Source organism: Caretta caretta, chromosome 2 (genome assembly GCF_965140235.1).
Source record: "Caretta caretta isolate rCarCar2 chromosome 2, rCarCar1.hap1, whole genome shotgun sequence".
Taxonomy (NCBI): domain Eukaryota; kingdom Metazoa; phylum Chordata; order Testudines; family Cheloniidae; genus Caretta; species Caretta caretta.
Genome location: NC_134207.1, coordinates 114,835,904 through 114,852,076, shown reverse-complemented (window position 1 = coordinate 114,852,076; position 16,173 = coordinate 114,835,904). Strand labels below are relative to the sequence as shown.

Sequence of the window (16,173 nt, the reverse complement as noted above, 5' to 3'; positions counted from 1 at the left end):
AAGAGCCCCACCAGTGAGCACTCAGTAACTTAGGTATGGCTCTGGATTGTGGCAGCTCACAGGCTGGGCTAGCCCAGGTACTCAGATCCAGATGCCTATTACCCAGGCTAACTCCTTGTGCAGTAAAGACATATCCTCTGAGAGCTAGAAACTTCCCTTTTTAAAAAAAGTGAAAGCCGAGATTTTCACAGAATTGAATCCACAACCTGGTGGGGTGTTAAGGAAAACACTAAATATCACAAGTCTTGAGATAAAAATCTTAAGAGATAGCAACACTGTTTAATAATACTTTAGCACTTCACATCTGCAATCTGCTGTATGGATGTTAACTAGGTAATTAATTCAAGTATCATAGAATCATAGACTATCAAGGCTGGAAGGGCCATGATTCATCTAGTCCAAACCCCTACTCAAAGCAGGACCAATCCCCGACTAAATCAGTACAATTCATTTGGCTCTCATAGGGTCCGACAAATCTGTCAGTTGCTAGCTAGTCAATTCTTTTAGCACCTAAAGCTATTGACTAACTCAGAGGGCAATCATGTTTAGTCATATAACCCCATTTCAGCTAGAGATGGGCATGAACTTGAACCTTCCATGTAATGTAGTAATATGTACATTTAGGGTGAAATTCTGCCCTTGCTCTGATTCCATGCAACTACCTGATTTCAACATAAATGCATGAGGACTGAGGGAGGACAGAATCTGGGCCATAGTGTTCTAAATAAAGTTCTGATTTCTTAGTACTGGAAATGCCTGGTACACCAAGAGTTCTCAGTCTTTTACTTTCTGAGCTCTTCCCCCCACTCCAATGCTATAAAAACTCCACAGACCAGCTATGCCACAGCAACTGTTTTTCTGCATATAAAAGCCAGGGCCAGCATTAACGGGTAGCAAGCAGTGCAACTGCCCAGGGCACTGCAAAGCTGAGTTGCTCAGTCTTTGGCTTCAGCTCTGAGTGGTGGGGCTCAGGGTCCTGGGCTGCAGTTCTGTGCTGCAGGGCTTTGGCTCTCTGTCCTGGGCCCTAGTGAGTCTAATGCCGGCCAAACCTGGTCATGGCCCCCAGACCTCTGGTTGAGAACCGCCGTGGTAGACTACACTAGTACCAAGAGTCCTTAACAGGAAGATGTGTGTGTGCCAGCCAGGAGAGTGGGGAAATAAAGCATAGTATATTGTTAGCAGAATACCGCAAGGTCTCTGTCTTTCCTTACAAAGAAAAAGTACAGGTTTGGTGTTCTCTATATCACCCTGCAGAAATATAAGGGCTATGCAGAAAAACTGTGCCACCTTCCCAATGTGCCATGTCCTGAGGTTTTGTCGAAGATGAATGGATCTGTTCCCAGACAACTGGCATATAGAGAAAATATTATTTTCTAGCACTGCGAATTCTAATCCTCATTTTTGCAAATGAAGGATGAGGCTGTGGCTGTAAGCCAGTGCCCAGCTGGAAGGTGGAAGTGAGGAGGGGCTGCTGTTACTCACTGGCAGACACTTTCAGAGGCTTTGGACCTGAGGCAGATATAATGGCCTCATTAGCGCTGCAGGATCCTAGGTTTCATTACCTCTCTTTACTAGTGTGCAGCATGCACGCTCCCCATCTATGCTGACCACCACAATAAAGCAGGCTATGCCCTTCTTTCAACCGTTTCTCTCTGGGAAATCTAGTACCAATGTCCATACTAAACTCCCTCATTCCTTGCATGCCAAGAATGCAAAGACAGGGATTGTGTCTCGGACCCTGTTCAGGGGCCCCCAGGGCAAAAAGCTCATTTCAATTCTTCTCCCTCCACCCTCCCACACATGTGAACACAATCTAACCCTAAATAAACAGATCTTTAATCTGATCTCATTTTAATACAAAGGGATAACAAGTGGTAGAAAGAAATATGAGAGACTCCATGTCAGAGAGGAGTCCAGTGACACCTTAAAGACTAACAGATTTATTTGGGCATAAGCTTTCGTGGGTAAAAACCCCACTTTTTCAGATGCATGGAGTGAAAGATACAGATACATAAATATACTGAAAAAAGAAAAGGAGTACTTGTGGCACCTTAGAGACTAACCAATTTATTTGAGCATAAGCTTTCGTGAGCTACAGCTCACTTCATCGGATGCTGTAGCTCATGAAAGCTTATGCTCAAATAAATTGGTTAGTCTCTAAGGTGCCACAAGTACTCCTTTTCTTTTAGCGAATACAGACGAACACGGCTGCTACTCTGAAACCTATAAATATACTGGCACATGAAGAGAAGGGAGTTCCTTACAAGTGGAGAACCAATGTTGACAAGGCCAATTCAGTCAGGGTGGATGTGGTCCACTCCCAATAACAGATGAGGAGGTGTCAACACCAAGAGAGAAAATTGCTTTTGTAGTGAGCCAGCCACTCCCAGTCCCTGTTCAAGCCCAAATTAATGGTGTTAGGTTTGCAAATGATTTGTAGCTCTGCAGTTTTTCTTTGAAGTCTGTTTTGAAGTTTTTTTGTTGAAGGACGGCTACTTTTAAATATGTTATTAAGTGTCCAGGGAGATTGAAGTGTTCTCCTACTGGCTTTTGTATGTTACCTTTTCTGATGTCTGATTTGTGTCCATTTATTCTTTTGCGTAGAGACTGTCCGGTTTGGCCAATGTACATGGCAGAGGGACATTGCTGGCACGTGATGGTATATATCACATTAGTAGATGTGTAGGTGGATGCACCCCAATGGTGTGGCTGATGTGGTTGGGTCCTCTGATGGTGTCACTAGAGTAGATATGGGGACAGAGTAGGCAACAGGGTTTGCTACAGGGATTGGAATCACCAAGTGAGCTTGGAAGGAAACAAAAACTCCAGAAAACATCATTCAGCTCCACCTGTATCTAAAAAGGGAAAGTTCCTGGGTTTTGGAAGGAAAAAAATGAGGGCTGTTAAAACCCTGCTGAACTCAGAGGTCATTTGATGCATTTCAAATCCTGTTTACTTTCTGTGTATTCAACAGTGCTCTTTTCTGAGAGCTTAATTTCTGCAGTGTGACTGGGCTTCATAAAATCTCTTTAATCGAACACAGAATGCTCCATGCAATCAGATCCAATGCAGTGCTATTTTACTTGATTTAAATGTGAAAGTTAAATCTCAGTCTAGACAGGCCTTTGTAAAGCCCCTGTGAATCTTACACCAGCATCTCTGAGTATGGTTCTCATTTTCCAGACAAGCCCAGGGGATCTGCATCCCCCAATAAAATTCCTGTCTGCACTAAATTGCTTTTTAGTAGTGATTTATACTTCAATAAAACTACATCACCAGAGGAAAATATCTTTAATTGTATAACTGACATGACTTATGCAGGGCATATTTTCTGTGATTATTTATACAGGGTTACAGGTGTCTGAGAAGAGGGTTGTAGGCCTCTGACTTTCATTTGCGATGGGGCTAGTAAAAGAGGAGGAAATCAACGTAAATAAACACAACTGTTATGGCATCTAAAGTGGAGCTTGATTATAAGCTTCTTTGAAAAATGGAGGTGAGGCTGTACTGGAACACCAGATCTGACCCCTGGTTCCTCTGGAATTTGAGTGAGCCCAGATCTGATCTTTGCAACTTTGGGCTTCTCTTTCTAATGAGCCAAACTGAAACACAACCCAAACATGTGGATATTTGGTTTCCCGCTTGGTTCTAGAGCTTTGCTCAGTTACTATTCCTGTTCATGGGAAGACTGGGTATAGACAATGGTGCTGCAGGAGACAAAAAGCAGTAGAAGAAGGCACACATAATAAGAAGTGGTGAGGAAGTCCTACTTAATTTTTGCTATTAAATAAAGGACTTTCTGTCTGTATGAAGCTAGCACAAATCAACAACTCTGAAATTGCAGCACATCTCTCTTCTAAAGTGATATGTGCATTGGTAGAGACAACATAAGAGAGTCACTCCCTGACCCATTTAGTAGAAGTGAGCTGACATTCTGCCAGATGTCAATCTCGATTCTGGGTACAGTGTATTTGAACTATATGGACTTGATTTTGATCTTACTCATGTCAGTGTAATCCAGGAGTAACTCCACCGAACTCAATGGGCCAGATCTTTGGATGCAACTGAGCTATGCTCCACAAAGGACCTGAGCCGATGTGATGTCCATTATTTTGGCCTTCTCCCGAATCTGGAGGCATCCATGGGTTGTTTTGGACCATAGAATAGTTAGAGCAACCTCAAGGGTTATTGTGTGAATGAGGATCACTATGTGGTCTAGCCATACCCTTTCCTGCCCCTGACACTGACTCTACATGAACTGAGGATTCTCTCATGTCAAGATAATCCCTAGCTATGAAAGAATGGGATCTGGCCTAAACAATTTACATATGTGAGAACAGAATCAGGCCTAATGCCTTTAATGGACACACCACTATAAATTATACCACTAGATAAGAACATTTTTTCCTCCCAGATTTGCAGGTAGTTATCCAAATATGAAACAATTAAATTTTGTCTGAATCTGAATTATCTGAAAGGTGGCCTAGTTCTATCACTTGGATGAGTCTGATAGTGAATGAGATGACGCCTGATTTAGTAAAATGGTCTGGTTTGGACAAATGTTACATAATTATGACATTTGGCCTTGATTATATGCTGCTTATTCAGATTATTATTTTATTCTATTTTATCATATTTTTATCCCATAGAAGTTAGTAGGAGTTTTACTTAAGGCAGGAGTGTGGGACTGTAACTTAATCAATGACTCCATTTCCAAACACTTGTAAACCAGAACACATAAGAAAAGAAGACTTCAGAATACTGAGAAATGGGTGGTATTTTCTGGCTGGGGAAGCAGTAATGACTTATTTAAGGAAGCACATGTAGCATAGGAGTGTCAGCTAATTTACTTGAGGGTTATGCACTTCATTCCTTATGTAGGCCAGACTAGCAGGTGGTGAGAGGGGAGGAATGCAGTCTTTATCCCTGACCCCAAATGCCCTGCCCTCATAGAGCACCTCCCATCTGAGGATTTCCAAGTGCTTTACAGCCCTGAGAGAATTCCCCCTCCCCCCAGCCAATGAGAGACAAAGGAAAATAAGATCCATTGAAGTGAGTTTCTGCTGCCTCAATCCCCTCCTCTGTCCCCACCCCCACCCCAGGTTTGCACCCTCCATGCTGCCTTTTACTCCCCCACATCCCAGGCTGCTGTTTAATATTTTCTGTTCTCCCTCCCCAAACCTTGATGCCTTTCTAGGTCATCTTTCCCCAGTTGTAGAACTTGTGATAGATCTGCAAAGCAGGGGTATACAGCTCCCTCCCCCCTGCACTTCCCTTTCCCTGGCCAAGTGAGGGAAAAGGCTCTTTAACCAGGAAGTGGCTGGCCTCTGTTTGGGAGTGGTGGCTGCCTGGCAGCAAAGAGCTGCAAGTGTAAGGGGACTGTTGCCCCCTTACTAACCAGTGGGGTGTTTTGGTTGGCTAGCTGCCAGTACTAAAAAGGAAAGGGTCTATGGGAAATCAAGACCCTGAGACTGACAGTCCCCAGGAACAACTGAGAGAGGCCAATGCTCCAGGTCAGCCTGAATGACAGGGCGAGAAGGCTAATCAGGGAGTCAGGAGGCCAGGGAGGTCCTGTCCTCCACATGCCCTGGATTTGCCTGGGACAGATGGAGTGGGGCCGAGCTAAGGAGAAAGCAGGGGCCCAAGCTAAGCTGGGGAGCAGAGCTGTTCCAGATCCAGAGGGACCAGAAAAGCAGCCCAGAGAGAGCAGGCCCTGTCCTGGGAGCGGAGCTGTAGCAACCAGAGGGGCCAAAGAAGCAGCCCAGGGAGCTGGAGGCAGAGAGGCAGAGCAGCAGTGCAGAGACAGAGTGGTGGAGCTGGGGCTGGAGCAGTCCGGAGCTGGGTGCGGTGAGCAGCTGGGGACAGTGAGGGGGACCCTGGGCAGCGGGCCCAGCACAGGGATACGCCTCAGCCAAGAGTCTCTGCAGGCCAGGCTTGGATCGTAACCCCGACAGCGCGGGGGTGACACTGGGAAGAAGGGTCCTACCACTGAGAGTGTGTGGCCACTACCAGAGCAAGTGTCCAACCACAGCATCCCTGCAGCAAAGCCAGGGCCTGAGAAGAAGGCCTGGGACTTACAAGGAACAGACTGTGAACTGCCCTAGCATTCCAGAGACACTGTTTGTGATGTTCCCTGCCACAGAGCGGGTTGATGTGTTTCCTTTAACCTTTCCCATTTTTCCTTATTCTTGTTAAAATTAATTGTTGATTAAATAACTTGCATTTGCTTTAAATTGTATGTAATGGTCAGTGGGTCAGAGAAGTGCCCAGGTCAGAGAAGTGCCCAGTGCAGAGAGAGTACTCCGGAGTGGGGACACCCTAGCCCCTGTCCTAGATGACCACAGCAGGGCTGGGAGTCTTGTTGGGTTTACGAGGACTCTGCCAGACAGGAGAGTGGAAGGGGAGTCCTCAAGGGCAGGGAGGCCACTGGGTAAAGGAAGTGGGAGCGAGGACTCAGATCCTTTCGCTAGCCCACTTCACCGGGGTAGTGCAGAAGCCAGGAAAGTTCCCCACAATAGCAGGACTATTCCCCCACTTACACAAGGAAGCTGAAACAGTGGCCAGGAGGCAAGCAGGGAGCTGGAGAGAAGCTGGAGGCAGGAATGGATGCAGAGCTGTGTATGGAACAGACTGTGACTGTCGGACACTACAGCTGGTTGTAGGTCTGTATGTGAAACTTCTGGGGTGGGCAGTGAGCCAGTGCAGAGGGGCCCCAATGACAGACACTAACTGAATCTGTCCTGGAAACCTGCAAGCATGTATATGCATAGAATAGAGACTGGAGAGGACACCTCAGGCACTAAGCCTGAAGAGCCCTGATTTTTTGATTGGACTGCCCCCAGGGGCCCACACAGGAACCACCATTGCTCACTTTGAATTGTAACTATTCAAGTCTCTGTACCTAGGGTATTTGCAAACTTTCCCCTTTCTTGCCAGTCCTAGTAAAAGAGCCTTTCACATAGCCATGTGCCTGAGTGTTCATTGGGACCTACCAGGGTTAGCACTTACAAAGTATAGCTGCTGAAGCACCTACACTGCTTACCTATGAGTTGCCGTGCATTTGGCATGCTACTGGTCCCCTAGGGGTTTCGGGGATGGCGAGGCAAAGGTAAATGATTTTTTCCTGACCCAGGCAAAGTTTGGAGGGAATCACAGTGCAGACCTCCAGCCTCACTCCTACTCAGTCAGTATAACCCGTGCTATTCCAGTCCTGAATCCCACATCCCCCCACATGCACACACAGCTCTGTCAAAGCACCTCTGTCTTGACCTGCAGTTTCATTTGCTGACTCACTGCAGCTAATGGGATTGAAGTATGGAAATGAGCTAACGGAAGGGTGTGGAGAGTTACCTCTGACGTCACAATGCTACCACTCAGGCAACAGCAGGGTGCTCCAAATGAGCACTGTGTGTAAATCAGGCTTTTCCAAGATTCCAGTTGTCGCCAAAATCAACTAGGTTTCTTCCCATTGATGCCTAGAACAATTTCCTGAAATCTTGGAATTGATTGGATGCATTCTTCAAAAGTTATGTTACAGACAGAAAATGCCAATTATCAAATCATACTTAAATTAGCTGTTACAAGCTTATTGACCCACTTACCAAAACAATGTGTTTTATTGTTTTATATGCATGAGGAAATCTTGGTAACGTGTTCACTAAGGAGATAGCTACAATAATGGCTTACAGTTCTGGGCAGTATTCAAGGCAAAACAGAACTACTGATTCTCAACAGCCCTAAACCTAAGTATGACTGGTTGCGATAAACCCTAACAATGAGCAGTCAGAATTCTAAATGAGGTGGGTGTTTGGTTTGCATTGTTTAAGAGGACAAAGTATTTCCTTGCTGAGCTTAATTTAAAAAAAAAATGCTTAACTTGAATTAAAATGAATTTTAACTTCATTGAAAATGAAACTTACCATTATCCAATGTTTCTAATGTTCCACCTACAGCATGTTAATCCTAGGAACACAGGGGCTCTGTGTCTTGAAGATAACAATCTCTATGGGAAATCCAGCATTTTGGTATATTGGCTAATTTGTGTCCTTTCTATTGTAGGTCTTCTTTTCACTTCCAGGATTTCCTTGTTCCAAATATTTCTAAATGGACACGAGCACTTTGTCACTCTGAAACAAAAGGTTATTAAAACACAGTGTTGCAGATGATCAAAGAGGGAAAAATCTCTTCTCCATGATGTTACCAACCTGCCAATTTGAGCTGTACTGGGATTGCCCACAAAACTGCTACTGATGCAGGGGAATAAATTCAAATGGATCTCACTTCTGTCTGAGGTATGAGTTTTAATAACACTGCCAGTGCTCACACGCTTTATGTTTTTTTCTCAACTAACAGCACATAGTTCCTTATAGGCATGTTGAAGGGCAAGGCTGTTTTGCAGGAGGCTAATTTATCCATGCAAATCTGAAAAGCCTTGGTATTTTATCCCTTACTTTACTCGGTGGGGTTTTATTATTATATTCACACGTGGCCAATAGAAAGTTTTCTTTAACCAAAGAAACATTCCAAAAGCTATTTTCAGCGCAAACATTATAATTTTATGTTAGTTCTTGAGAACTCACAAGTGTAATTAGCTAGAAAATGACTGCGAACCAAAGTGAAACCAACAACTCTGTTTTCATTGCACAAGCTGAGAGAAATACATAGGGTAAAGAGCACAAATAGTGAAAAGTAAACTGGACTTGACAAATTATTTCAGTTTTAATAGCTAAGATGATATTTGTAACGTATTATTTATTAGCATTGTATTGCAGTAGAACCTAAAGCAAGGACCTGACTGGCACTGTACAAAACATATAAATATCAGGTTTCAGAGTGGTAGCCGTGCTTAGTCTGTACCAGCAATACCAACAAGGAGTCCCTTGTGGCATCTTACAGACTAACAAATTTATTTGGGCATAACCTTTCATTGGCTAAAACTCACTTCATCAAATGCATGGAGTGGAACATACAGTAGGGAGGTATAAATACACAGTATCTGAAAAGATGGGAGTTGTCTTACCAAGTGGGGGGTCAGTGCTAACGAGCCAATTCAATTAAGGGATTCTCTCTGTGCTGAAGAGTTTATAATCTAACTTTTGAGCTGATTGTCAAGCTGTCTTGCAGTGGCTCAAGAGCATGAGTACCAGCCTCTGGGCAGACTGTTAAGAACTAGGGTATACACCCCAAATTGGCTGAGAGTCCTCTACTTGGATTTCATCAACCAATTACTGTATCAAACATAACATGGAGTCTCAGACAGTCCCTTTGGGTACTCCAGTCTGTTTTGCCAACCAGGTGAGTATAACTGCATGACTGATGATTCCTTACACCAAGGATCATAGTAATATTCAGGTCAGTCCCAAAGCACCAGTCGTTTACCCCAGGTCAATTGCACATTAAATCTCACACCAAAGACAATGCTTGTAGCCAATTCTATAATAAACCATCTAAAGATTTATGGTACAGGAAAAGAAAACAAAGGAGTTATTTACAAGGTTAAAGCAAATGAACCTAAACACACAAATGAGTTATAATCTTATGTTTCAAAAGGTAATAGAAATAGGGTGACCAACTGTCCCATTTTTATCAGGACAGTCCTGTTTTTTGGGACTTTTTCTTATATAGGTGCCTATTACCCCCCACCCTCTGTCCCTTTTTTTCACAGTTGCTATCTGGTCACCCTAAATAGAAGCTTCTTTAATAAGCAAGCTCTATATGTCCTTTAGGGCTAACCCAGGCTAAGCACTGGGGTTCTCTTGCTTATTCCTAGAAAACCTTGCCCCTCAGAATCCAAGCATAGAGATACAGTTCCTTTGTATTAGGGGTTTTTATTCCCTTCCCCCAAGCCCCTTATGCTCTGAGCTGCAAACTCTGCTGAGGAGAGGAATTTCACTTGTATGACTCATCTCCATTGGGGAAGGAAGAATAAACAACTAAGGCTTTTGTCCTCTTTAATGCTCCACACTAGTCTGTCTGGTGTCCACGGGTCATCCCTATTGGGCAGGATATACACCTTCAGATGCAGACCAGTATTTCACACAAGGTAATGTCTCTCTCCTGTCTGGTGATTTACACGGTTACAGAGGTTTACAATACAAATGCTCAAATATTATTTATAACATGGGATGCAGATGTTAAAATTGAGATTCATGGAGGCACCAATTTACAAGCATCCAATAAAGTCCAAACACAAAACACATTCTTGAAATTCTAATACCTCTTTTAATAATACCAACACACAGGTGAGCTAGATTGATTCCAGCTATGTATTTGTCAGTATTCAACTGAGGCATGGGGGCATGACCTGGCATCTGGTATGCCAGCATCACACTGACAACATCCCTTTAGTAGGTTGGGGTTTTTTTTAAGCTTTGTTTGGGTCTTCAGCAACCCAAACATAACATTGCTGAGGTCCTATTGTTACCCATTCGTGTGATGCATGGAATTTAACTTCCATTAATTAAGGTATTTTGAGAGCTGTGATGTGATATATAGATCCTTGTCTAGAGGGTTAACATTCACTCCCTGAGTGGGAGGTGGGGAGCAGACTTCAGTTGCAAGCTATCATATAGGGATTGTCAGGAAACCTGTCTGGGACTGGGACCAGGAATGGACGGTGCTTTAGGTAATTCCCCCAGCGTGGTACAAGAAGGATGGGCTGGTAGATATTTAGGTTAGCTTGAATTTGGGCCAGTTCCTCTTTACAGAAAGGTGGAAATTGTGGCTGAAAAAAAAGCCCTTGATTATCAGATGCAAACTTTGGTTGCACAGAGCTGACCTTTGTTACTCTATCTGTTAGAAATCAGTCTGGAGGAAGCCTTTGAACTCCTAATTTAATACTCAGACTGTGAGCAGGCCTAAAGTACATTTGATTTGAGTGGACCTTGAAAATTCCAGTAACACTTGTACCCTGGAGTTAGTCCAGTTCCACAAATGACTGTGATTCACTTGGCCTGTTATGAGGACCTAAAAAGTGTTGTAGTGTCCCTTTAATTTCTACATGCCTACTGTCTCCCATATTTATAACATGCACAGAATTCAGGATGCACATTTTGACCCCTTGAATTTTCAAGAATACTCTTATGTCTTAGGCAACATTTCTGCAGAACAAGACGATCGCAAAAGAGGGAGAAATGACGAATTTCCAAGATCTGTAGTTGCAGTAATTCAGAGAAATACTTAAAAACCCTAAACTTACAACAAATGTATTGGGTAATATGTAGGGTCTTTCAGCCAGCAGCCAAACCACTAGTAAAAGTCATGCACACTGCAGTCTGATTTCTCTTTTCCCAGCAAATGAGGAAAACTGATGGCTTGGCGAGGGCTTCTTCTGTCTGTCTGGATGTAAAGCAGTTCCACAGAAGTAGCAGTTCTTATGGAAGAAAAAGTTCCTTTTTTTGTGGGCAACAGCCAACTTTTCACTTTCTTTTGATTTTGGCTTCCAAAGAGAGAAGATCTGCTGACTGAGCACAATTCCTTAGCCCTATTCCAAATTATAATGTGTTAAAATCACTGTATATCACACAGAGACAATCTCTTAAATACTGTGATTTCATTACATACTTTAAACAGTAAGCTGTCTTCTGGGATGTACAGAAGTATCTACTCTTTGGACCTCATCCGTATACTTTACGTAAGTATTCATCCAATACCAAATACAAACAATAAGACCTGATCCTGCAAAGCTGTTTCACTTGGAGATGTGTTACCTCATGGCAGAATCATGGCCACTGACCTTAACCAGCTCATTCTTCTATCTGTTTCCCATTCCTCTACATTTCCCATTCTCCCTTCTAGCCCCACTCCCTCCTCCTGGGTAAAATCAGAGCATGCTAGTAACATGCGGCCCTACCACACTGAGTGGAGAAGAGGCGTATCATCTCATTCACGCCTCCTCCTCCCTTAGCAGCAGGGCGACATCTCTTCTGTGGTAAACTTTCCCCTAAGGGAAGGAGTTTGTCTCTCTTGTCTTGCCCAGGAGCTCATGCTTTGCTCAGTATTCGTTGTTCTGTCTGAGCAAGTTTTGTACAGGGCTTGTCTACATGGGGAAACTTATGGTATATCTGTATTGCTATAGTTATACTGGTATAACTCCCCATGGGGACACTTATTCCAGTTCTGTTTTCCAGTGTAGCTTTTTTTTCTGGTGTAGCTTCTTGTCCACAAGTGGTGTACTGGTCTAACTACACAAGTACAGTTATTCAGGTAAACCTCACCGTGTAGACAAACCGTACTGCAGGCAGAACACATGAAACACTGGTCAAAGAAGTGCTCCCTATTGATACAGACAAAGAGTGCTACTTGGTGTGAATGTACGTTGACCTAACTGGTACGTGCACCACTCAAGAGTGGTCAGATGGTGGAGGAAACTAAAGAGAAAGTGACTATAGTGGTGGGGAGGAAGGGAGAACACTGGGGTCAGCTTCCCTTACAACAAAAGAAAGAAGGGTGGCCTTTTGCTTAAGGTACAGTAATAGGAGTCTAAAGGTATGTCTACACTACGGAATAAGGTCGAATTTATAGAAGTCGGTTTTTTAGAAATCGGTTTTATATATTCGAGTGTGTGTGTGTCCCCACAGAAAATGCTCTAAGTGCATTAAGTGCATTAACTCGGCGGAGTGCTTCCACAGTACCGAGGCAAGCGTCGACTTCCGGAGTGTTGCACTGTGGGTAGCTATCCCACAGTTCCCGCAGTCTCCGCTGCCCATTGGAATTCTGGGTTGAGATCCCAATGCCTGATGGGGCTAAAACATTGTTGAGGGTGGTTCTGGGTACATATCGTCAGGCCCCCGTTCCCTCCCTCCCTCTGTGAAAGCAAGGGCAGACAATCGTTTCGCGCCTTTTTTCCTGAGTTACCTGTGCAGACGCCATACCACGGCAAGCATGGAGCCCGCTCAGGTAACTGTCACCGTATGTCTCCTGGGTGCTGGCAGACATGGTACTGCATTGCTACACAGCAGCATCAACCCCTTGCCTTGTGGCAGCAGACGGTACAGTATGACTGGTAGCCGTCATCTTCATGTCCGAGGTGCTCCTGGCCACATCGGCCAGGAGCGCCTGGGCAGACATGGGCGCAGGGACTAAATTTGGAGTGACTTGACCAGGTCATTCTCTTTAGTCCTGCAGTCAGTCCTATTGAACCGTCTTATGGGGAGCAGGCAGGTGATACGGATTGCTAGCAGTCCTATTGCATCATCTTCTGCCGGGCAGCCATGAGATGTGGATGGCATGCAGTCCTTCTGCACCATCTGCTGCCAGCCAAAGATGTAAAAGATAGATGGAGTGGATCAAAACAAGAAATAGACCAGATTTGTTTTGTACTCATTTGCTCCCCCTCTCCCCCCCGTCTAGGGGACTCATTCCTCTAGGTCACACTGCAGTCACTCACAGAGAAGGTGCAGCAAGGTAAATCTAGCCATGTTATCAATCAGAGGCCAGACTAACCTCCTTGTTCCAATAAGAACAATAACTTAGGTGCACCATTTCTTATTGGAACCCTCCGTGAAGTCCTGCCTGAAATACTCCTTGATGTAAAGCCACCCCCTTTATTGATTTTAGCTCCCTGAAGCCAACCCTGTAAGCCATGTCGTCAGTCGCCCCTCCCTCCATCAGAGCAACGGCAGACAATCGTTCCGCGCCTTTTTTCTGTGCGGACGCCATACCAAGGCAAGCATGGAGGCCGCTCAGCTCACTTTGGCAATTAAACACTACACGCATTATCCAGCAGTATATGCAGCACCAGAACCTGGCAGAGCGATACCGGGCGAGGAGGCGACGTCAGCGCGGTCACGTGAGTGATCAGGACATGGACATAGATTTCTCTGAAAGCATGGGCCCTGCCAATGCATGCATCATGGTGCTAATGGGGCAGGTTCATGCTGTGGAACGCCGATTCTGGGCTCGGGAAACAAGCACAGACTGGTGGGACCGCACAGTGTTGCAGGTCTGGGACGATTCCCAGTGGCTGCAAAACTTTCGCATGCGTAAGGGCACTTTCTTGGAACTTTGTGACTTGCTTTCCCCTGCCCTGAAGCGCATAAATACCAAGATGAGAGCAGCCCTCACAGTTGAGAAGCGAGTGGCGATAGCCCTGTGGAAGCTTGCAACGCCAGACAGCTACCGGTCAGTTGGGAGTCAATTTGGAGTGGGCAAGTCTACTGTTGGGGCTGCTGTGATGCAAGTAGCCCACGCAATCAAAGATCAGCTGATATCAAGGGTAGTGACCTTGGGAAATGTGCAGGTCACAGTGGATGGCTTTGCTGCAATGGGATTCCCTAACTGTGGTGGCACAATAGACAGAACACATATCCCTATCTTGGCACCAGAGCACCAAGCCGGCGAGTACATAAACCGCAAGGGGTACTTTTCAATAGTGCTGCAAGCCCTGGTGGATCACAAGGGACGTTTCACCAACATCAACGTGGGATGGCTGGGAAAGGTACATGACGCTCGCATCTTCAGGAACTCTGGTCTGTTTCAAAAGCTACAGGAAGGGACTTTATTCCCAGACCAGAAAATAACTGTTGGGGACGTTGAAATGCCTATATGTATTCTTGGGGACGCAGCCTACCCCTTCATGCCATGGCTCATGAAGCCGTACACAGGCAGCCTGGACAGTAGTCAGGAGCTGTTCAACTACAGGCTGAGCAAGTGCAGAATGGTGGTAGAATGTGCATTTGAACGTTTAAAGGTGCGGTGGCGCAGTTTACTGACTCGCTTAGAGCTCAGCGAAACCAATATTCCCACTGTTATTACTGCTTGCTGTGTGCTCCATAATATCTGTGAGAGTAAGGGGGAGACGTTTATGGAGGGGTGGGAGGTTGAGGCAAATCGCCTGGCTGCTGGTTACATGCAGCCAGACACCAGGGCGGTTAGAAGAGCACAGGAGGGCGCGGTACGCATCAGAGAAGCTTTGAAAACAAGTTTCATGACTGGCCAGGCTACGGAGTGAAAGTTCTCTTTGTTTCTCCTTGATGAAACCCCCCGCCCCTTGGTTCACTCTACTTTCCTGCAAGCTAACCACCCTCTCCTCCTTCCTTTAATCATTGCTTGCAGAGGCAATAAAATCATTGTTGCTTCACATTCATACATTCTTTATTCATTCATCACACAAATAGGGGGATGACTACCAAGGTAGCCCAGGAGGGGTGGTGGAGGAGGGAAGGAAAATGCCACACAGCACTTTAAGCACAGCACTTTAAAAGTTTACAACTTTAAAATTTATTGAATGCCAGCCTTCTTTTTTTTGGGGCAATACTCTGTGGTGGAGTGGCTGGTTGGCCGGTGGCCCCCCCACCACGTTCTTGGGCGTCTGGGTGTGGAGGCTATGGAACTTGGAGAGGAGGGCGGTTGGTTACACAGGGGCTGTAGTGGCAGTCTGTGCTCCAGCTGCCTTTGCTGCAGCTCAGCCATACACTGGAGCATACTGGTTTGGTCCTCCAGCAGCCTCAGCATTGAATCCTACCTCCTCTCATCACCCTGCCGCCACATTTGAGCTTCAGCCCTGTCTTCAGCCCGCCACTTACTCTCTTCAGCCCGCCACCTCTCCTCTGGGTCATTTTGTGCTTTCCTGCACTCTGACATTATTTGCCTCCATGCATTCGTCTGTGCTCTGTCAGTGTGGGAGGACAGCATGAGCTCAGAGAACATTTCATCACGAGTGCGTTTTTTTTTCTTTCTAATCTTCACTAGCCTCTGGAAAGGAGAAGATCCTGTGATCATTGAAACACATGCAGCTGGTGGAGAAAAAAAAAGAGACAGCAGTATTTAAAAAGACACATCTTATAAAACAGTGGCTACAGTCTTTCAGGGTAAACCTTGCTGTTAACATTACATACATAGCACATGTGCTTTCGTTACAAGGTTGCATTTTGCCTCCCCCCACCGCGTGGCTACCCCCTCAACCCTCCCCCATCCCCGTGGCTAACAGCGGGGAACATTTCTGTTCAGCCACAGGCAAACAGCTCAGCAGGAACGGGCTCCTCTGAATGTCCCCTGAAGAAAAGCACCCCATTTCAACCAGGAGACCATGAATGATATCTCACTCTCCTGAGGATAACACAGAGAGATAAAGAACGGATGTTGTTTGAACGCCAGCAAACATACACTGCAATGCTTTGTTGTACAATGATTCCCGAGTACGTGTTACTGGCCTGGAGTGGTAAAGTGTCCTAC

The 16,173-nt window shown here is 45.3% G+C and overlaps 1 protein-coding gene and 1 long non-coding RNA gene across 3 annotated transcripts in view; one reads left to right on the top strand and one right to left on the bottom strand.

Moving 5' to 3' along the window:
* Window positions 1–8,138, top strand: part of LOC142071077 (uncharacterized) — a 91,227-nt gene extending 83,089 nt beyond the window's left edge. The window contains exon 3 of the long non-coding RNA XR_012667030.1: window positions 8,059–8,138. This is a non-coding gene — a long non-coding RNA (uncharacterized LOC142071077). The remainder of the gene's footprint in view (window positions 1–8,058) is intronic.
* A 7,065-nt stretch (window positions 8,139–15,203) lies between these two features.
* LOC125632140 (zinc finger and SCAN domain-containing protein 32) overlaps window positions 15,204–16,173 on the bottom strand; it is a 36,613-nt gene continuing 35,643 nt past the window's right edge. For both annotated transcript variants that reach the window (XM_048839866.2, XM_048839865.2), the window contains one exon: window positions 15,204–15,734. In XM_048839866.2, coding sequence (XP_048695823.2) covers window positions 15,677–15,734 — 58 coding nt within the window. In that variant the 3' untranslated portion in view covers window positions 15,204–15,676. The remainder of the gene's footprint in view (window positions 15,735–16,173) is intronic.